The 23,462-nt window shown below is 36.0% G+C and overlaps 1 protein-coding gene across 6 annotated transcripts in view; it reads right to left on the reverse strand.

Moving 5' to 3' along the window:
* The window catches only part of LOC114457540 (DNA (cytosine-5)-methyltransferase 3A-like), a 53,036-nt gene that overhangs the window by 17,943 nt on the left and 11,631 nt on the right, over nucleotides 1-23,462 (reverse strand). For 2 of the 6 annotated variants that reach the window (XM_028439474.1, XM_028439473.1), the window contains exons 4-6: nucleotides 13,114-13,237; nucleotides 11,836-11,873; nucleotides 11,609-11,725 (exon numbers count right to left, since the gene is read on the reverse strand). The exons of 1 other annotated variant lie outside the window; for it this stretch is intronic. In XM_028439474.1, coding sequence (XP_028295275.1) covers nucleotides 11,609-11,725; nucleotides 11,836-11,873; nucleotides 13,114-13,237 — 279 coding nt within the window. Of the gene's footprint in view, nucleotides 1-2,252; nucleotides 2,481-11,608; nucleotides 11,726-11,835; nucleotides 11,874-13,113; nucleotides 13,238-23,462 lie in introns of those variants that run through there. 3 more of the 6 variants (XM_028439475.1, XM_028439478.1, XM_028439477.1) reach the window with 3 other exon arrangements.

A 23,462-nucleotide genomic window follows, 5' to 3' on the forward strand; every position in this document is an offset into this window, starting at 1 on the left:
CATAAGATACGAAGGACATTTGGTTCATTATAAAAGAAGCATAAAGAAATGATTCTACAGAGGTTTGTTGATACATAATTAGCACAAGGTACTCGCTTGTTTTTTGGAGTAAAAAATTGTGGGATAAAGTAGATTATTTCTAAAGGAGGTATGGTTAATGTAAAAAACAATAGTTTCAGGGTTTCTGTGTGAGCATTATATTACTTGATTGTTTATTCACATTATAGTTTTCAAAATTGTCAGTAAATGGAGATTTTGTTAAAGTTTACGCTAGGAAATTTAGAAAAAATGAGGGCTATTGGTATTAAATAAATTTCTTTTCGTTCATATAAACTGAGATGGGTAAGAATTCAAAGATGCAAGATACTGTTTTGTTGTTATTTCTTGATGTTTATTTTCTTTTATTTTAAAATGTTTTTAAGTTGTCATTTAAATGACTGAAATAAAGAAATCAAATCAAAGGAAGCACCCGTTTGAAACCAGTGTTGATTAGAAATTATTGTTTTTTTTGGGGAGGTTCATTTGATGTATGAATGTAGGTTTATTATGATTTTTTCATCATCTGTGATGTTGCTTTTATTCACTAAAAAGCTAATTATAATCACTTGGAGGGATTTCATGCTTTAGAAAATCAGAGTGGGCTTCAATAAAGACCTTTAAACTAACTGTTTTTTTTAGATGATTTCTTCCTCCTGATGACATCAAAGCGTGTAGAAGCTCATTGGTTTGTGTGTTTGGATGTGAGGGAACAAATAAAAAGAGGTCGTAACGCTGTAAGTTACGGGTTTGAACTTTTGCTGGACCCCTGTGTCCTGGTCAGTGCTTTCAGAGCGAGCTCCGCCCACTTTGACCTCCGACCCCAGTCACCCTGTGGCAGACCAATGAGCCACGCCCACTTTACGAGCCGTGACCGACCCTGACCTGCTGGTGAACCCGACATTGCTCAACATGACACACAAACACAAGTGAGTGAGAACATCAGACGAATCTCTCCTGAATTCTTGAGTTTATTTAACTTAAGTTGCTTAAACTTTCTTAAATTTGACAGATACATTATCCATGTTCACATTATTGACATAAAACACAGTCTTAACCTTTAATATACGCAGAAATAATAGTCAGAAATGACTTTTGATGTTAAAAATAATGGTTTTTTATTGTATTTTGTAGCACATGGTTAAATGAAGGCAGCTAATAAATGCATCAAGTTCTCACGTTTTTATTTGTTTCAGATTAAAACTGATGCCATAATCATCTTAAACAGTGATTGGACACCGTATTTGATTAAATTTAAACTATATTTTCCTCTTTTTTAATGCACTGCTACAGCTTTTCAAAGAAACAAAATGAGTGTTTCATTACATGCTAGAATCCACTGTGTACATGACAATAAGCAACATGAATCATGTCAGAAACAACACGGAAACTCACAAAGTTTTTTACTATTTACTATTTGTTCTTATTCGGATGTATTAAAAAAAACTGAAATTAAAAAGCTTTAATTTTGAAAAACCTCTGCACCTTTTTTTAAATGTATTTTGTTATTAATAATACATTTAATTTACAAGTGCTTTTCCAGACACTCAAAAATGCATTGAAGATATAAAAATAGAATAAAATAAAATGACAATATAAGAATAAAATAGAATAAAAATCTAAAAATAGAATGAAAATAGAATAGAATTGAATAACAATATAAGAATAAAATAAATATAAAAATTTAAAATAAAAATAAAAATAGAATAAAACAGTAGTGCAAAGAAAAAAGCTTATGACGAATATACCTTTGCCTATATATATATATATATATATATGTTGTTACTTTTTATGATTAAAACAGATTTAAGAAGGTGAAACAAAAAAAAAACATGAGTTAGAATGACAGATTCCAATGTTAACCTAATGATTCAGAGCTTAGAAGTGTTGTGTTCAGGGTTTGTTGGAATTTCTGGTAACATTTCTGATAAAAGTGATAAAAGGTGGGTTTTTTATACAGATCTGATCCATCACACACTTATTAAAGCACAGAGCACATGGTGATGTGTAAAAGTAAATAAAATACATCAGAGAGCTAAATATGAAACGTGGAAGAACCATTAAAGGGATTCCCCTGCAGCGTGGAAGTAACTCGCCTTTTAAAAAGCTCAGCAAACAAAAGCAGCTCGTGCACTTCCTGTTTTAAAAGCCGTTTGACACACACTTCTTCTTCTTCTTTTTCACACACACCGACACAAACACACACACACACTCACACTCACAGGTCGGCCTTGGCAGCTGTGCAGCAGCAGGCCTTCCTCCCGCGCTCTCTTCCTCTCCGTCATTTTCACTCCTCCTCGTCCTCCTGCTCCTGCCTTTCTGAGGGTCTCCCCAAACACGCTTTCACCCTAACCCTTCCTCATGCTCAGTGCTGATTGGTCCACTGTGTGTGTGTGTGTGTGTGTGTGTGTGTGTGTGTGTGTGTGTGTGATTTACTGCTGGCTCCATTGCTAAACAGAGATTTAGGCGCAGAACACACACACACACGCACGCACGCACGCACGCACGCACACAGAGTCGTGTGGGAGCCTTAGGCCTTCACCAGTGATGACAGCAATGGTGCACATGCACACATGCACATATTTAAGCTAGTACATGGGCTGGGGTCAAAGGTTAGGTAAGCCCCAGACGTGCAGAGACAGGAGGAGGTGTTAAGGTCATGACCTGACGTATATACCTATCACATTGACACAGATCCACAGTTTCATCTGATTAAAGCTGTAGTGCCCCCACATTTGGCCGCTAGGGGGCAGAAAAAAAAAGAAAAGAAAAAAAAAAGCTGCACATTTGACCAGGATTGGAGTCAATTACAACTGTAATTACGTGATTGATAATTAATTACAATTATGGTGTAAATATAATAATAATTGGAATTTTAAAAATATGTTGCTGTCGTAATTGTAATTAAATTGCAATTGAGTTTGGATAATTCACTTTGTAATTGTAATGAAAATTCTATAAATATTATTGATTGATTATGATTTAACACAAAACTGTGGAACCATGTTACAGTTCTATATACAGTTATACACATACAGTATGAAGTTAACAATTATTAAAATATGGTTCATATCAAGCTTTCCCATATTTTACCATTTCAAAAAATACAAACACCAAAAATATAAAACCTATATTTTTATTGATCATGAAGCCAAACAAGGTAATCAATAGATAGGAAAGAAATTAGATGATAGATATTTGTTTTTAGTGTATTTTACAGCTGATTAAGGACCCATTATCATAAGAGATTCTGGTCACTGTAATTGTAATTGAACATGGATAATTGTAACTGATAAATGTAGTTGACCCCAACTCTGCATTTGACTATTAATAATTAATAAATAATTCTAAGGTCTATTTATGAAGCATTTTGAAACGTGAAAGGAGAAAAATCTGTGTAAATTTGTCCATTTTTACGACAAAATTAAGTTTCCATTTTATAGTTCAGTTAATTTTAGTCCACAACAAGAAAAAAAAATGCATATTAATACAAAGTTAGAAATGTGAACATATAGGAACAAACAAAAAACGATAGTCTACATAAAATGTGTCAAACATGAGGCCCGCAGGCAAAACTCGGTCCATCAGAGGCTCCACTTCGGCCTGCGGGAATATTTTCCTCATAATTTCGTATATTACGTTTTTAAAAAATTACAACAAAACATGCTTATGTAACATCCTTATGTAAACAAACATTACGTTTAGTTCCACACATCTCAGTCCCTCCAAAATAAAAATGAATAATGACACTCCTTGATATAAACGTGAACTTTCATTACCATTAACTCTCTTAAAAACATTTTTTTTAAATAAATCTGTAATTTCCCCAGATCTTTCCTCAAATGACATTAAAAATTCTGAAGTACAGGATCCTGCAGTTATTAATATCTGTGACTTCATGTTTTACAACTGGAACATTCTAAGTGAAATTTATAAAAACATTTAAACACAAAATTTGAGTATTTTTTTTTAATTACTCTTTATTCCCAAAAAAGTCTGTATTTTTTTGCTCCAACCCACTTAAACGTGTGTGTGTGTGTGTGTGTGTGTGTGTCCCAAGTAAAATGAGTTTGATAAATAAAAATACAGTGAAAGTAAAGTCAAATGGAGACATTTGTCATGAATTAATGCTTTTTGTTTCATTTGATATTGATCGTTGTCAAGTTTTAGGAGGAACTTTTGCTGATTTGCCAAAGCATTTTTTGTGTAACTCAGGATTTCGGTCATTTACCGTATTTATGTATTACTGATGTCATTTCTCCATTTTTATGTGAGTGAACAAAGAAAATGCTCAATATGATCCTAGAATTGACCTTAAAAGGTTGGTTGTAATGAAATGAAGATAAACAGAAATGTGTGTAGAGTATGTAAAAGAGATGTAAACTAATGCTCCTCCTATCGTGGATGTGTTATTCCATTTGAGGAACAAACTACACTTGTACTTATTCAGGCTGTGACTGGTTAAACGTGTGAAAATGTAGCACATTTTTCCACATTTTTAGCTCTTAAAGTAAAAGATCGTCCTTGTTTTGACTTTGCAGTCAGAATGAAGCGATAGCGAGGAGGCTGCTAACAGCTGGCTGCAATTCAGGAGACATACACACACACACACGCCTGGAAATAGTTAACCCCACCAGCTACACGGATTTCACCCTCTCGCTCTCATTCAAACACACACTCGTGCGCAGTAACACACACATGCACACTTTCCCGCCCTCTCACTTTGTCAACATCTGTCTTTTTGATTTACATCTCACTGTAACTCCTTTTTTTGCTGTTGCCAGACTCTCTTTACACTTCAATCCTCTTTTCCTTTTCTTTTTTTATTTCTCCTTAACCACATGATCTCCTTGCGCTGACTGTATCTTCCATTCTTTCACACATTTACTCATTAGGTTGGTTGATTAACAGTGATTTACCATTTTATATATAACATACTGTGTCTGCATCAACTGAAGAAAATCACTTTAATCTTTACTTTAAGATATGAAAGTTTATTAATACATGGCTGAACTCCCTGCACAGGTTGAAATAATGAAGAATTTAAAGCTAGGTTTACACAAATGTATTAATTAATGAAAACAGTGGTTCTCAACTCGTGGGGGAAGTGCTTTTTGGGGCCCAACCATAAAATCAACAAAATGATCATCCATTGTTCTATAAATCTGTGATAACCACATTTATTAATTTATCTATCTGAATAATATCAACTGTTATCCAGAAAGTTTATTATTATTTAGGCCATAGCATATAGTCATCTTAAAGATGTAAATCCATATTTTAATTGGAAATAAAATGGGTTAAATGTGACAACAATTGGTGGAAAAGATGGTGAAATGGGATTTTAAAAACCACAGAAATTGATTAAAAGTTGCAAATTTGAGTGAACAAAAACTGAAAAAAAAAAAGAAAATAACTAAGACATATGGTGAAAAGAAGTTAAAAGTGACAACAATGGGTCAACATATTAGGTGGAAAAGTGGTGGAAAGGGTTTAAAGTGCCAAAAATGTCTTGAAAGTGGAAAAAATTTGCAGAAAAGGTAATTAAATTTGATGTAGAAGTGTCAAAAATGGGAGTAATGTTGCAAAAATGCATTAAAAGGAGCAAAATTATGGCAAGAAAAGGTGATGAAAATAGGTTAAAATATGGCAAGTTTGGTGTAGTTGCAGAAAAAGGGTAAAAATAAACAAAATGAGCTCAAATTGTAAAATATTCTTAGTTTCTTGAAGGCAATTGGTGACCCCCTTCCAATATGTCTTCTGAACCCAAATCCTAACCACAAGGTTGAGAATCCCTGTATTAGGTACTGCTCAAGCTTTTCTTTTAAAGGGATCCTCCACTAATTTTACAAATGTATAAATTTTAGTCCATTGAGTTCTATAGGAGGTGAAGCATTCAGGATCATTTAGCAGCTTTTTTAGTCAAAATAACAACTTGTGCTGCTTCGGGTTGCTCTAAAAATCAGTAAAAGTAAAAAAAAAAGTCGATATAAACCTCTTTTGTTTACCAAAATTTGATAAACAAAATCCATAAGCCAAAAAGATCTGTGACAGCAGGGGGCGACAGTTCCAACTCTGCTGTTTCGTAGATGGCATGAAGAAGAGAAGAAGAGCTCCGTGCATATACATACAGGCAACCAGGATCCACTGCTGCTCATTAATGCTGACCCAAGTAGAATCTGTCTGTTGCAAAGAACCGGTGTTCTTGTAACAAATGGTTGAACATTTTATTTAATGATTTAAGTCTTCATGCCGTCTACGAAACAGCAGAGTTGGAAATGTCGCCCCTCTGCGGTCACAGATTTTTTCCAGAAATCAGCATTTTTCCGTTTTAAAATCTTGTTCTGTTTTTGTGATATTTGGATATTTACGGGAAACTAGGACGAGTGCTTCATGTTTTAATCTCACCACACAGAAGGGACACACAGGGGGGCGGACTTTTACTCCCTGACAAAAAAGAAGCAACGCATAAGTCACATTACTGATGAAATGGTGAATAGAAACATTATTAATGCATAAATAAATAAAAACAAAAAATGGTATTACGAAAAGAACACATGATATGTGATTAAAGGAACCAGCAGTGGTGAAATGAATCTACTGGTGATCCTTGTTTCTTGTGATCAACTTCTGTGTGTATTGATGACTGCCGTTAGTGGCTAGCGATATTATAACGTGCAAAATAAAGATTCTTTCCGTCCTCAAAAAAGCTAAAGAGCTAAAAAGTTTTTGCAAAAGTGTCAAATGGTAGCAGTTCCAACATCTATTGTTCCTCACAGTCGATCGTCAGTCACCAGTTTATCTGGATACTATTTGGACCGTAACACCATAAAATAAAACATAAACGTGAGCAGCTTTTTATTCATCCACAGACTGAATGAAAACATGAGCAGGACCAGAAAATTGCTGTAATAAATCCTAAACAGTCCTATTGTGTGAGGAGACCTGGTCCAGGACCTGGGGAGGGAAACCAGGTGTAGTGGACTTCAGTTTCCCGCTCTATTTTCCCCATAAATATCCAAATATCTCACAAACAGAACAAGATTTTTTTTCAAAACAGAAAAACGCTGCTTATCTGGTTTTTGATTTTTCTGTATTTCTGTTTTTTTTAAATCAGTAAAACAAAATAACCACACTGTTTATTTGTTATTTTGATTTTGATTTTAAAAAAATAACAAAAGAACAAAGGGTACAATGATTATAGCACAATTTTAGAAATATGGCTTTTTATTTTGCGAAAGATGAAAACAAAAGGAAAATATGTCACATCTCTAAGTCTGTCAGTCCTAGTATCAAATTATGTGTGTGAATGTTTTTGGCCTTTTCACCAAAACTCAAACAAGCAATCATTTAAGAGCACACTTTCATTTAGCTGCTTCCTTTCATGTGATTTATGTGAAGATGTTTTACACCCATTCATCATTGACGATGTCCCTGGGAACAATTTTTGTATTTTTAAGTTGGTCTTATGCTCCTCTATGGCCTCCCCGTCACATTTTTGGGACTTTTCTCTGACAGACTGGCTGCAGCAGAACAAGTTCACACAGGAGGAAGAGGAAGCTGCACTCACTGAGTGTGGTTTCACTCAGGAACTAACTTGGGTTCTCTCTCATACTCTCATGCTTTTGATTTCCCACGCACGAGTCAATTCACTGCAGTTCATTCATGACCACAGAAACACATCCTGTTCCTCCGTTCAGCCTCACAAACTGATGTAAAGTTACCGCCTGAGTTTTTTACATTTATTGGTAATTGATTAGTTAGGATGATACAGTGTTCAATTAAAAAACACTACTATATGGCAAGAGTTCGTAACTGTTTTTTCAGTACACCAAAGTAGGTCATGGAACAATATTTGGTAGTTCGTAAGCTGGATGGCATTATTTCTTTTATATTCTATATACAATTATAGTATTTTTATATTTATTCTATTCATATAATAGTTGTTTTACACCATTTCCTAAAAACTGTATTTAATAACTTACTTTTAAAGTTGCAATTTAAAGTATATATTTACAATAACTCTACTTTGTGGCTCTCATTTAAAAAGGCAGATGATTCAAAGTCAAACATCTGTGATCTCAGGTTACAATTGTACCACATTTCATCACTTTATTTTTGGGCCTTTGCTTGTTCTTAAAAATGGGACTTCAGCATTAGCTGCTCATTGTTTAAGGGAGAGTAAAGGTCCCTTAAGAGAGCTCTTCTTCTCTGCTTCACTGTCAGCAACCAAACTACAGAGTTGGAACTTTCGCCCCCTGCGCTCACAGATTTTGAACTGTTTTTATCCTCTTTTGGTAAAAAAAGAGGTTTACATCAGCATCTTTAGCTTTTGCTGTTTATTTAGAGCAACCAAAATCAGCAAAAGTTGTCATATTGACTGAAAAAGCTGCTAAATTATCTAAAAAGCTGCTAAAAGATCTAAAAAAAAGCAGCTAAATGTAATGTAAAACTGTTAATTATCTCCTTCTAAATCTCTATTTTTTGTCTTATATTGTTTGTTTTTAACCCTGCTTTGTAATTCTTTGTTTTATATTGCTATCTTTTTAACTCTGCTTATAAGGTGTCCTAAGGTGTAAATGTATTTATATTATTATTATTATTATCATTATTAAAAAAGTAGCTAAATAATCTAAAAAGCAGCTAAATAATCTAAAAAGCTACTAAATGATGTAAAAATCAGTATGAATGTTTCACTCCAATAGAAAACAATGGGATGTTTACAGGCAGTGGGGCCCTGTGATGTCATCAATCACGTGATTTCAAGATGGAGGAACACAGGCTCTAAAACTGTAAAATAGTTCCATTTATAAAAGGAACATAAACTAATATTGTGCAAAATAATGTGTTCTTTAGGCATTTATCTACTAATAAGTAAATTTCAAAGATTTTAGGCCAAACTTGTAAAAACAATGGACGGTTCCTTTAAGCAGTGATGGTGAGTCCCAAAGCCAAGGTGTGTAATTCACCTCATTAAAGAGTGATTTCCTCAGTTGTTGGGGTTGCTCTAATGGGACACAGATCTAATTTCAATGCAAACTGCTCAGAAAAAATGGGGCATACTGGGGCTTGATCCCAGTGAACATATGGTTGATATAAAACAGCTTTGTTTAAAAAGAAGATTTCCATGGAAAGCATGGAGCTAATGTAAAGGAATCCTATAGAACAATGTTTAAAAACGTTGCACAAAACATCTAACCATCCATCTATTAATCCATGCAAAGAACTCAATTCAACATTTAAGATCCAGCTGGAGCGCTCAGGTCGTCAGAAATGGGTCAACTTTCCATCCCCAGAGTCAGAACTAAAGACGACAAGGCTGCTCCACATATCTGGAATAAATGACTTAAAAACTGTAAATCACGTGTGTCAAACTCAAGGCCCGGGGGCCAAATCCGGCCCTTTAGAGCATCAAATTCAGCCCGCAAGGATAAAGTCGAAATTACATAAAACATGAATCATTGTGTAAAAATACCAAGTAATTCAGCCCTTCCAAATACATAAATCCAATATACTGTATATCCACAATATTTCAACATGGGGGTTGAATCATGAAGGTATTTCCACTCCGTTACCACAAAAATGGACAACATAAAAGTAAGATCAACTTCTTTTGGAAACACGGCCACACAAAAATAGCAGAAAAGGGGTACTGTGGTCTGTTTTTGCTATTTTTTAGCTAAAAAAGAGTGATGTGGGAGAGTAGTAGCAGCGCTACTAAAACTGAATAAACATTGGTCACAAACTCAAGGTTTGTACCTTCCATTATTTTACATATATTTATAGGGAAGAACAATGATGAAATTGCTCGTTTTCCCGCCTAAAATTTGAGGCCCACTTGAGAGCAACTGGTACGTATTTAGTCCTTGAACTAAAATACGTTTGACACCAACAGTCTCTCCATTTTTAAATAGAGATTGAGGATTTTGTTGTTTACTTTATATTTTAGGCTTGAAATTTTACTGGATTTTAAACACTTTTGTCAACCATTTTAATCCCCCCAACGAAGCAGTGTCACTACCAGTAGTACCTGTGAGCTGTAACTGACAGGATATTCTAACGGTCACGCAGAAGCAAATAGGCAGTGACAAAAGGTTTGTTCAAAACGGACGCTTTGGTTTCACCGCTGAAGTCTGAACAAAGCAAACCAGCCCTGCTTTGCTTTTGAATGGTTCTCTTACGCTTACTGAAGCAAAGTGTCCACAAACAAAACCCCGTCCAAAGACAGGCTATGTTTACCTGATAGCTTTAACTTCCCATTAATTCAGAATAAAAATAAATCCTCTTCAAACTGACCTTGTAAACACCTTATTCCGAAAGAAAATGGTCATTCTAAAATAAACTTAAATCCAAAATAAGCTGATGGGTTTTCTGATTTGATTCCACCATCTTGTATATGTTTAATTCTGCTTAAAAAGGAATTCCGGTCGTTCTGCACATACACGTCCTGTCACCATGACGTGCTGGTGACGACATAATCCAAGATGGCCATCCGAAGCAAGCTTTGAACTCAAGCCGAGACTATATACTTAATGAAAAGACAGGATGAACGGAAGCATAAACATGGACATTCACACAGACGTTGGCAAATGAAACAGGCTTCATCTGGGACATGAAGCCCCGCACAAGACCACACAGCTTCACCAATGACGCGCGGGTCATCCGAAAGTTTTCATTCCACTCAAAACCCTGTAGATGAAGGTAGAGCAGTAACCGTTGGCTTTGATTAGCTAAAGTACGTCTTCTATCTCCTTCTCCTGCTCAGCTGACCAAAGTGAAACAGTATGTTTTTGTCAAGCTGCTGCTTCAAAACTACAATCAAAATAAAAGTGAAAATAGTTATTATGTGGTCTTCTATAGCTGTGTTTCCATTACCTTTGGAAATGCACAAAATCTAAATAGCGTAATAAAAACAATTAAAAAAACACTCAAATATCACTCAAAAGCTTTTACGCTTTCATGAGGAGTACCAGGTCACATGACCACTGCTCTCTGAGAAAACATAATGCGGTACATGTGGACAGAAGAGGAGACCCAGACATTTCTTAGTATTATTCTTTAAAATTATTAGTGCCACATTAGACGTGAAACAACAAAATAATCAGGAGTTTTGAAGCGTCCATCTTTCTACAGCGAAGTCTCACGGGATGAGATTTCACAAGGAGTTGCGAGGCTCCCCCCCAAAACAACGTTCAATGGAAACACATTCAAAGCGCAATTATACTTTGTCGGCATTTAGAAATATCGTTTTTATTTTGCAAAAATCTGTTATGAAAACACAGCTTATGTTGTAGCCGAAAAGAAAAGGTTCGTAGTGGTTTTTTTCCAATAGACGTGAATACGTCACGTTCGCCCCCTGTCCAATCAGAACCCTTCCCAACCCCCAGACCTAAAGCGGAATTCAAAAAAGCCAAATAAACGTGTTTTCCATGTAAACCTCAATTCGGAATAACTATTTCTATGTAAACACGAAGCAGAATACTTTAATTCCAAATAATTTAATTCGGAATAATACATTCCGAATGAAAAAACATGATGTAACCGTGGTCACAGACGCTGTTTGGTCTCCCACCTCGATCTTCCAGCGGCTCATCCATTCATCTCTCTGCCTACGGCTGATGTAGAACGGATCTCCAGCCTGGAAAGTCACTCTGGGGACGGGTCTCCTTCGCAACCTCCCAGCCTCACCCTGTACACACACACACACATTACGGGGTTTTTTTTTTTTTTTTTTTTTTTTTTAATGGAGTTCTACACGCACTTTAGGTTTTTCCGAAGTGAAATGAGACACTTTCTCACCTCTCTAGGAGAGTCGCAGTTCCTATCATCTGGCTCGTCTGCATTAGAAGAGAGATCGTGAGGGTTCATTTGTACAGATTTACTTAAAGAGTAACTAAACCCCAAAACCACTTTTTTGAAAACAAATGTATTTGTGTATGAAGTAGTGCTCTTAATTGATCCTGGTCCAAATCTCAACGTTTTAGTCAAATTATTTAAATTTAGTTGCAAAATGTCAGAGAGACTGCCCTCTATGGATTGAAACCAGGATTTTTTGCTATTGGCTGAAAACAAGATCATTTGACGTTTGGGACCATCTTGCGTCACAAACAAGCACTGTTAGCCCCGCCCCTTTTATAAAAACTATCACCTGTGGGCTCTACAATCTGTGATGAGTAGGTTGGATTGAGAGGAGAGTGAATAGAAAGGTATATGGAGTAATGAGTAGCTAGTTAGCGGAGCATAGATTGATCATTGGCGATTTTATAGTATAGACCAGTGTTTCTCAAATGGGGGTACATTTACCCCGAGGGGTACGTGATGAAACTACAGGGGGTACTTGAGAGAGAGAGAGAGAGAGAGAAAGAGAGAGGAAAATTAACACATAAATTGTCAGTCTTGGTCCCAGTGCAGGCGTGAGATGACCAGAAATGATAAAAACTATTCAGGAGGCACTAAATCAGTGTTTTTCAACCTTGGGGTCAGGCCCCATGTGGGGTTGCCTGAAATTTCTGAAAAATTTAAATAGATTTCTGAAATGTTTTAATTATTATTCTTTTCTTTTTTAAATTAAAACAACACACAATCTTATACAACTGTATTTCTATACTTTCAAAACACTTAAAACAGAAATACTTGATATTAAAACGGGGTCACAATCCAAAACTAAACCACTGCACTAAATACTGTTTCTTTCCACTTTTTTATAAAATGAGATTCTTTAAGGTGTGTGTTATCACTCGTTTATTATGATCTATAGTTGTTTTTAAATAGTTTTCAAAGCTAAATGTTGTCGTCGGACAAAGGGGGGGGGGCTTGGATTCAGAAATAATAGAAAGGGGGAACTAAAGCCAAAAAAGTTTGAGAACCACTGGTATAGACTGGCCGTGTCTTAACTGCTCCTGAAGCCCCGCCCATAATCAAGGCATTTTTTGAATTTCCCTCCCAGTGGCAGGTCAGGAGAAAGCAGGGCCTTAGTTACTCTTTAAAGCTTTTGACGTTGAAAACTCGGACAAAAACTCTGGATGTAATTTGGGAGTCGAGAACATTCAAAACGAATCCCTGCATTATCTGTGATACCTGTGCTCCTCTCAGTCTGCTCTAGCTTCCGGCGACCTCGCTTCTTGCGAGGAGAGGGCGACGCCTCTGGCTCGTCGGGCGGAGTGGGGGGTGCGTTTGCACAGGGGTCAGAGGTCGCCATCTCCTGGGAAACACACAGGCCACAGAGTCTGGGTCTGAGGAAAAACCGCTACTCGACCTCGTCTAGACGCATCAAAGAGCGGCATGGTTGCAATAATCATACACACACACACACACACACACACACACACACACACACACACACGCACCCGCTCGCAATCAAAGAGCGCGCAGCCAACTCTAATTAGTGCAACACAAAGCAGATATATGCTCAGCAGAGTGCGTCTGCATCGGATCAACATAATAAGAACCCACAACCTCATTAACACATAAAACTAAACTGTGCTGTGGCTCTTTACAGCTACACACAGTTTACCATCAATAACGACCAGCACTTGTTTTAGAAAAAACTGGTTATTGATTAAGTATCTGGAACATATGAAACATTTTGTATATACAGTACGAACACAAACAAAACCCATAACAGGGCAAGACTGACTGACTCACTCCCATATCATAATAAAATGTAAATTCTGTGGCCAATGATCAATAAAAACAGAAAATTATTCAAAGTGAAATTTGTACTTTTTTATTCATTGATGGTAACATTATGACGACGTTGTCAAATCAAAGAGTTTTAGATCATGACAAGTAAAGAAAATAAATGTATATACTAGTGATGCACCAAAAATGTTCATCAGAAAATGGTCCAAAAGTACATTTTAATTCACCGAACCAACAAACTGAAACAGGATGTTTCAAACTCCGCAGTCAACACGTGCGTGTCTGGAAACGTGCTGAGCATTAAAGCATTTTCTAGAGTTTTCAGAAATCCTCTGCACTTAATGACTGTTCTCGGCCTGCGTTATAAAGATCACTACTTGGATGGGATTAACGCAGCGTGCAAAAGAAATGATGCACGCCACAAAGAATGCAGAGACACTGCTCGGAGACGCTCACAGAGTCAGGAACAGACTTCACTGTAATAAAGCAGAGAAGCTGATTTTCATCAATAACTTATAGGTCTGTACAATAATATTTAAAGAATAGTTAAACATTCTATTTATGTTTTTATTTTATTATTGTGAATTAATGGAATGTCAGAGTTAAATAAATGTACATTCATATAGATATTTTTTATTGATTTATTCTTTGAAGCCTTACTATAAATTTATACAATTGTAATACTGTGATTTTAGTGAGGTTAGTACATAATTATACCCAGAAATGCAATGGTACTACCGCTAATAATTGGCATAACTAGTTATTTCGGTATTTCAGTTTTCGGCCTTGGTTTTCTCATTTTCGGTTTCGACCAAGAATTTTTATGTCATTGCATATCTAGTATATACTTTATTCATAGTCAAGGTCTAAAGTTAAACAAAAATGCGGCAATGAATGATGTTTCTGTCAAAAATGTTGTTTTATATTCACTTATTTAATGGCGGCTTTTTGGAGGGTGACAGGTGGAAACTCGAGGACGTCACATCTGACTTACAGCATCGCCTTTAGAAAAGTACATTATTATACTCATTGTAGTCAGTAAATGATCTCCCAGTAAGTGCATTCCTAGTTCATTGAAGGAATCTTACATTATAAGTTACCTACTGTACATATTAGGGGTGTAAATCACCCTCACGATACGATACGATGTCGATATGTTTGGATGGCGATACAATGTTTGCCGTATCACAAAGTCTGTCACGTTACGATTTTGATTCGATTCGATTCAATTCACAAGCCTGTGATCGATATGATGTGATATCATACGCCTATCTCACACAATCATTTACATGTATATCAACTCCCAAAAAACAACTGAAATATGATTTGACCATTTTATTTTTCAGGTATCAGGCAGTAAATAAACAGTATAAACACCATTCTGTAACATTTAACAAAGTGTTAGACTTTGAATTGTGTGAGTGATAAAAAATACTAGTAATAGTTGTTAAATTATTATTTTTGTAGTTACGTTTTTAATAATACAAAACAATGGCTTTAAAAACAGTTGATTTCACTGTAACCAGAAGGAGAAAAAAGTGTCACTGGCATGTCATTATTAATAATATACTATTATTGTTTTACATTGACATGGTAATGGTGCCACGCTGTTATATAACTACGTATAAAAACGTATTTTAAGGGCCATATGATGAATTTGTGTAAAACAAAAATAACCACATGGTTTATTTGTTTTGATTTGGTTTTAAAACGGAATAACCAAAGAACGAAGCTTACACGGATAATAATGCTAAATATATGGTTTTGATAGAATTATTTCTTCTCTAATATTAAATAAACATCTCAAGTGGACTTCCAGACACTTGTTATTCAGTAGTCCTGTTTATTTACATGAACGGACGCTGTTTGTTGTGGGAAGTTATTATAAATCAACCCATTTACGAGCAGTGACCAAATACTGAAAGTATCAGATCTCAGTTTGTGTGTCTGTGCACTCACGTATGTGCTAAACCCCTACCAAAACAACCTTCTTCAACCCAATTCTTATCATCTTCAAATCAGCATCACTACTATAGCGCTTCGCTTTTATTATTATTTCATTTGTTGATATATAGTCAATCATTTGATCTCTTTCTTCACGTGGATTTTTCTCCTTGACTTCTCGCTTTGCCGAGCAACAATGTAAACAACGCAGGTGCTGTGCCGCTCTCGGGATACTTCTTAGTTGGTGTTTTATAGCGGTTGGCTCCACATTCAGGTTACCATTACTGGTCGGCGGCTACATAGTACCGTGTACTGTGGCAGCAGGAGTTGCAAGGCTTTGTTGTCGCGTGGCATTTGCTACATTATGTCACCATCTCCACGCAGGAAAGGGTGGCACAGATGATCAGACGTGCTATATGAATTTCAAAATAAAAGCGTATCTTAAAGATGACAATCTTTTATTTTCATTGTGCATCAATGTAATTGGATCGTTAATTGATTAATCGATGTATCGATGTGGAACGATGCATTGTTACACCACCAGTACATATGTACAATATGTCTGAATATGGGGGCAATAAAATAAACAGCTTAAGAAGTAAAAGTTCTTTGCACACAAAGTAAAATAAAATATACACATAGGTTGTGAATAAATAACGCAGCAGTCCAATTCTTTGCATTAACAGACCGTCCTTAATGATGCCAAACCCTCTGCATCTGTAAATGTGTACCCGCTGTGTTTTGTGTCCATACATGTGCTAACCTCATAAACGTGGCAGTTAAAAAAGTGAAGACAGGAGGGAATGTGGAACTCAAAGGCTACACCAAGGCCAGCTTCCTTTAAAAGGCATTAATGAGCAGCTGAGTGGGCCAGTAAAAGTTAAGAGAACAAGACAGGTGACCAAAGGGGCCTGAAGACTTTCTCAAATGAACTAGAACATTTTTACATGCACTCTGGGTGAATTAGACCTACAAACACTTCTGGTAGTTACAGTAAAAGGCCTTTCAGAGCCTATAACAACCCTAAACACGCTCATTTTTGTCATTTCAAATGTGTAATTTCAGGCTTATTAAAGGAAATTGTGAAGGTTAAGCTGTTTTGTTTGTAAATGTCACCAAGGAAAAGCAATGTTTTAAAGTCTCAGCTCAGCAGATATATATATTTTTGTTTGTTGTTTATCTAAATGGTTAAAAACAACTAAAAAAGAAATATGAAACTGTTTAAAGAGTCATTTAAATAAAACAATACAGGGTCAATCATTGCAAACCAGGACAGAGGAGCAAAGTGGTTGATGTGTCTATATTTTTCCATAATAGGTTTTCAGTTGTTTATATGGTCCAACAGTTAGGTCTCCGCCTTCAGTTTGGTATCTTATTTTTTCAGTTTTGACTAAATCACCGTCTTCAGGGAGTGAGTTATCTTCCTCCGCCCTCCTGTTTCCACCAAGGTGTTCTTTATCTCCTAATTGCCTTTCATCACTACTTAAGGAGTGTTTGAATCATTGCTGGTCTATTGTATCGTCAACCTCCAGTTATCTGAAGTGTGGATTCAGTGAGTATTAATGTGTGTTTATTTGATCACTATTGTTTGTATACTTTCATTTTTTAATGCAACTTGTTCTGGAAATCCTTACAGTTAACAAAATCTTTCAGATTTTTGCTCTTTGTGGCTTCTTTGCCACTTTCTAGAAACTAAGAGTGACTTTTAAATGTGAAAGTGTGAGCAATTATCATCCATTATGAGTGTTGGTAGGTCCTAATAGCCAGGAAATAGTTCAAATCCTTAATGATAGGTTCAAAAAATGTCCAAAACCTGCGACAGGAGCAAATAAATGAATTCAACATTTGATTTTTGACTAAAAAAAAATATTATAAAATGCTGACTTATTTCATTAGTGTACATTTAAAAATAAATATGATAAAAGCAAGGTATGAAAACAAAGACTTTCTCACTACAGAAATGCACTTGATGCCTATTTTATTGGATGTATTATTTGATAAACTTGTTACCAAAACACGACTGGAATATAAAAACAGATGCTTAAAAAGCCACTTTCTTAAATGACAAACTCAAAACACTAGCTTAACTTTAATTCACCAAACCTTTCAAAGCATTGACTAACCAACCAGAGAATAAATACAATAACCAAAACGTTTGGAAAGGAAGAAAAAATAAAAGTCAGCATTGTTTATCAAACGTCAATCCATGTACCCTTCGTTCTTTGGTTATTCCTTTTAAAATCAAATCAAAATAAAAAACAAATGTAGCGATTATTTTGTTTTACTGACTTAAACCCAAAACAGAAATACAGAAAAATTAAAAAACAGAAATACCAGCGTTTTTCTGTTTTAAATTTAAATCTTGTTCTGTTTGTGTGATATTTGGATATTTACGGGAAACTAGGACAAGAGTTTCATGTTTTCACCTCACCACACAGAGGGGACACACAGGGGGGTGGACTTTTACTCCCAGACAAAAAAAAGCTTAAGTCATATTACTGATGAACTGGTGAATTGAAAGATTATTAATACATAAATTAATAGCAAAAAAAATGGATGTTATGTAAAACATGCACATGATATGTGACCAACTTCTGTGTGTGTTGACGGCTGGCGTTAGTGGCTCACGGTATTAAAACATGCAAAATAAATATTTTTACTGCCCTAAAAAAAGCTGTGTAATTGTTTTTGCAAAAATGGTAGAAGTTCTAACATCTATTGTTCCTCACACCAGCCCCACAGTCACCTGTTTATTTGGATACTATATGGACCATAACACAGCACAACAAAACATAAATGTGAGCAGCTTTTTATGAGCTAGAACATCCACACCGTTTATTTGTTATTTTGATTTGGTTTTAAAACAGAATAACAAAAGAACAAAGGGTACACGAATTAACGTTGCAAAAGAAACTACTGTACTTACACTTGCTGTCATCTTTTTGGCAACACTGTGTAATTTCCCATCACTTGTCACTGAGCAGGAAGCGTGTATGTATATTAGTCGGCCTCTGTGAACACACTTCCTGCTGTGAAATGCAGGCAACAAAGTGAGTTTTATTTCACCTCCTGCTGAAGCAAGACAACATTTCTGTGACTTTATGTCCTTTGTACGACTCTGATGCTGTGTTGCTTAAAGGTTACCTGTAATAGTCCTAAAGCTTATAACAACAACCAAAGACGAGCACATTTATTCAGAAAACCTAGAGCACAAAAATACTTTCCTGAGCCATTTCATTCTTTGAAATAAAACCAAGAAGATGGAGAAGATATTATAGTGATTCTCAATAGGGAAATACAATACTGATTAAAAAATCTAATAATTGGACTAAATGCTACATTGGAAAATGTGTTAAATGAGCTCATTTGTTCACTTTGTGTCCTGTGTTCCTTCATGATATCAAAGTGCATTACAACAACACATGCTCACACTCTTTTCTGAAGTAAAAAAGAAAGAAAAAAAGAAGTCCGGTGTGATATTTATCACATTTTATAGTCCAAACAAGAGAAAGACCATAAGTTAACTTAAGTGTAGTTTGCAGGGATGTTGTGGTCCATGTTTCTCAATAGTTCACAACTCAAAAAAAATGCTCTTCAAGCTGTGTTTTCTGGACATCAGCCACACATTTTAAGTCAGTTTCTTACTGATTTATGAACACAATGTGATAATTTACCAAAAATCAACTTAAAGCATATGAAGCAGTGCCAGAATTAGAAATAAAACCATCACAGAAAACCAACAAAACCAGTGAATGTCTTCCAGCTGGGAGTAATTTTAGATGAATGACAAAGAAAGTGCTTTAAAGGAGCTGTGGATCTTTTCACTGGCAGTAAAGACACATAAGCAGATACAAACACACACGCTTGTTTTAGGACTAAAGCAAGAATTTCAAGAAAAAAGTTTCAAATATTCTGAGATAAAAGCGACAGTACATACATGTAAAGGAGTCAATGAGTAATGCAATGTAATGATGACACAAGCAGTACGTAGAAAGGAAATTACAACAGAGCCTTCACATACACTGAATTATTGAGTGCTAATAACGAGGGAGGCTCAGCACTTTCTCCTCTCTCTACTTCATTGGCTCCATCACAAGTAACCACACAAACACTTTTTTTTGTATTAATTGTGCAGTCAACCTAATTTCTAGCAACTTTAGTTCCATCTTCGACATTTACAGCAACGATTCCTGTAACTAATTATATTTAAACCCATCTTCTGCTTTTCCGATCATCCTCTGCCTGCTCGTACCACAACAAGTGTGTTTCTGTTTCTACTGCAGTTATCACAACTATCAGTTGTTGTGTTTAGGATTATCATGAGTCATTCCACTTATTTCAAAATCAAAAAACACCTCTTTTCATGGTATGCTGTAAAAATAGGGATATCAAACTTAGTTTAGTTCAGGTTCACTTTGATTAAAAGCAAGCTAGAGCTGAAAATTCCTACCATTTTCAAATGGAAAAAGTTCAAGTTCAACAATATTGTTCCCTAATTCAACATTTAACATGTCTTGGGGTATATGACGTTTAATTAAAGAAACCTGGGAGAACAACAACAATCATGTTGTTCATTTCCAGATACTCGGGAATGAAACATGTACACGTTCACTGAGTCTATGTCATCTTTAAAAAGTAATTTCCTCATAAACTGTTAAAAATTTGTTACCAGAGTGAGAAAATTAACAGCGCAGGAACACATTTTTCAGGGACTTCTGTTCAATTGGACCACTAGAACCCATAGATTATTATATTGTAAAATATTGTATTCATCTGTATTATTATTATTAATATTTTTTTCTTCTGTAATGTGTACATTTTTCTTTCTCTTTCTTTGTTTAGTGTTGAAATGCAAGTAATTTCCCTCTGGGATAAATAAAGAACTTCTGATTCTGATAAACTGAAGATCATTTGCTAGAAAAAAAGATGTAAAAGGTTCTAAAGTTTGTTTTGATTTCATATTGCACAATGCATTGTGGGATGTGGGGTCCCAGTGTTTTTACTTCTTCAAGGCACACACACGTATCGCATGCGTACACACACCTACAGATAACACAGCGAGCACTCCGAGTACCCCATTTGTACCTAACTGGGTGTGTGTGTGTGTGTGTGTATGTGTAGCTGTTTAGAGAAACATTACATCACAGTGTGAGGGGATTAGCCGACGAGTGGTGAAAGAAATATGGAGGACGGCACCTGCCAAACACATGAAGTCAGTGAAAGTAACGAGTGAGCGTTAACGCGGCTCTGTGAAGGTGAAGAAGCCACAGAGGAAACGTGTTCAATCAGCTCGCCTCGTAGCGACCAAAGTAAGAGCTGAAATGCTACGCAGGCTGGCAGTACAATCTACTCCAGCTTATACTACACACAAGTCTGAGTTAGTGTGAGGCACTGAAAAGGGAGCAGAAATGGTGCATAAACGTCTGCACCACCAGCCAAAACCAAAAGCCCCTCTTCTACAGGGGAAACAGAGAGCTGTAGGCCAGCTGGAAGAAATGTAAGAAAATGAAGGAAAGGACATTATGTTTATATTCAGTTCCTGAATCATTTTCCAATGATCCAATGACCAACGGGCAGGTCATTAAATTTAATATACCTATAAAGTCAAGTGTGTCACTCCAGTGTAATAGCAAAGGCAACAAAATAAAAGGCTTATAATTAAGGATTTGTTATCAGTGATGTACGTTTTGCTTCTATTTAGTTGTTTATTTATTTAGCTGGAAAGTAAACAGTAGTTGTCTCTTAGGAGGGTATTGTATATTGCAGTGTTCTCAAATGGGGGTACGTGTATCCCGAGGGGTACGAGATGGCACTAAAGGTACTTGAGAGAGAGAGAGAGAGAGAGAGAGAGAGAGAGAGAGGAAATTCAAAAATAAAGTGTCAGTCTTGGTTCCACCCCAGGCATGAGATGACTGGAAATGATAAAAAAAAACTATAGAAATAAAGCTATTCAGGAGCCACTAAATCAGCGTTTTTCAACTTTGGAGTCGGGACCCCATGTGGGGTCGCCTGGAGTTTAAATGGGGTCGCTTTAATGTTTACTTTTATTTACAATGTAAACTAGGCAAGACTTGTATTCACAAGAGGAATACGTATTTGGCAATTAAAAATTGACAAAAATGAAAACCTGCATCTGGATTTGTTGACAAGTTTGTTCTTTCTACTAATTAAATTGAAAGTAATAATGCAGGAGAAACAGAAGACTGACCTTGACCTTAAATATTACCTGGCAAAGGTCAAGGTCACACATTGAAAGGAAATGTTGTTCAATGGTACCAGTCTGAGCACTGGATCTCAATTTGTGGCCAAGTTATAGAGAAAAAAGTTTTTTTTTGTGAAGTCATGAACTTTGACCCCTACCAATTTTTTTACTGGTAGGCCATACAGCTTCAGTCCAGTTAAATAAATACTCCACTTGAGATGAGCTTTTCATAAGTGTAAGCATCAAACTTGTACGATAATTATTCGTAGAGATACGGAAAATTTTGGTTTTTGACACTTGACGCAACCTTGACCTTGACAATTTGGCCCCAAAAAAGGTCGACTGCACATCGTTGACATTGTCCCTATCAGATGACATAGGGGCAACGTAGTGCTGCATAAATAGCCGAGGAGGAGTTGTGGAAGAAAAATAAAAAGAACTCCTACGAGAACAAGGTATTTGGGAAAATACAATGAACAGTGTTTTGTAGAAAAATAAGTGAAAACGTATTATTTTATTATTTTATTGTGATTATGTTGCTGTGATCCATTAAAGGGAGCAACGATAGCATTGTTTCATCTTGATAAAGTAGCCTAGCTGTGATTTATTCTCCACACGCCTGTGTCAGTTTCCGGTACATGTGAAAAAGTCACGAGCACATGTGGGATATTTCTTCAGCGACGGTTCTGCTTTAATGCAGAAGTACAACAACATCTGATATTTGTTAAAATGGATGGAAAAAAAACATATTCATATCATTTTAAATCTATGACATGCATGTTGTGGGACGACATCATGCATTTACACACTTATTTTACCAGAAAACGGGTGATTAAATGTTTAAAAAATGTGACAGAGAAATATGCCCAATCTCTCCCATAATCCCATTCATAATGTGTTATCCTGTGACTAAAAATGTCTGAGGGTCTTAGCAAAGTGGCTGAAGTCAACATAAACTTAAGTAAGATCAACGTAACCACCCATTTACATACATATAACCCTGAAGAAAATAAAATGTTAAATTACTAACAGTAGTTGACTATTTATTAACCCTATTTAGCATGTTTGGTACGATTTAGGGAAACAGGGAAAGATGATGAAACAGAAACGAAACGGAAAGGTGTAATGTGACATGGAAACATTACACCCTGAAGTGGGTGATATACATTCCTTTAGCCTCATTCAGAGGGTCAAAGTTGAAAAGATTCTGTTTCCTCCCTCCCTTGTCATTAAACATTTTGTAAAAAGTCAGCTCCAAACGGGACAGTTGGATTTTTCTCACAACGCGGAAACTCCTCCTCTTGGTAATCCTGGCTCCTCCTACTCTATAAGAATTTGAGCTCCTCCCACTCAAATGACCTCACAGGTAAAACAAACACTGCGGTTTAATATAGAATATATATTGTACTTTATTGTCATATATGTAAAGCTACATACACAAAATGTGTTCTCTACATCTAACCCCTGCCTGAGGAGCAGTGGGCAACCACGGTGTAGCGCCCAAGGAGCAGTTCCATTTTTAGTAGCCGATACACCGCCTCATATCGCCTTTGACATGATCTGAAGTGCGACGCAGCGGTTGGACCAAACAAATTATTATCATCTTAAATGGACTATTCCTGTAGTTAGAAGAGGTAAC

The sequence above is a fragment of the Gouania willdenowi genome, chromosome 24, assembly GCF_900634775.1.
Source record: "Gouania willdenowi chromosome 24, fGouWil2.1, whole genome shotgun sequence".
Lineage (NCBI taxonomy): Eukaryota > Metazoa > Chordata > Actinopteri > Blenniiformes > Gobiesocidae > Gouania > Gouania willdenowi.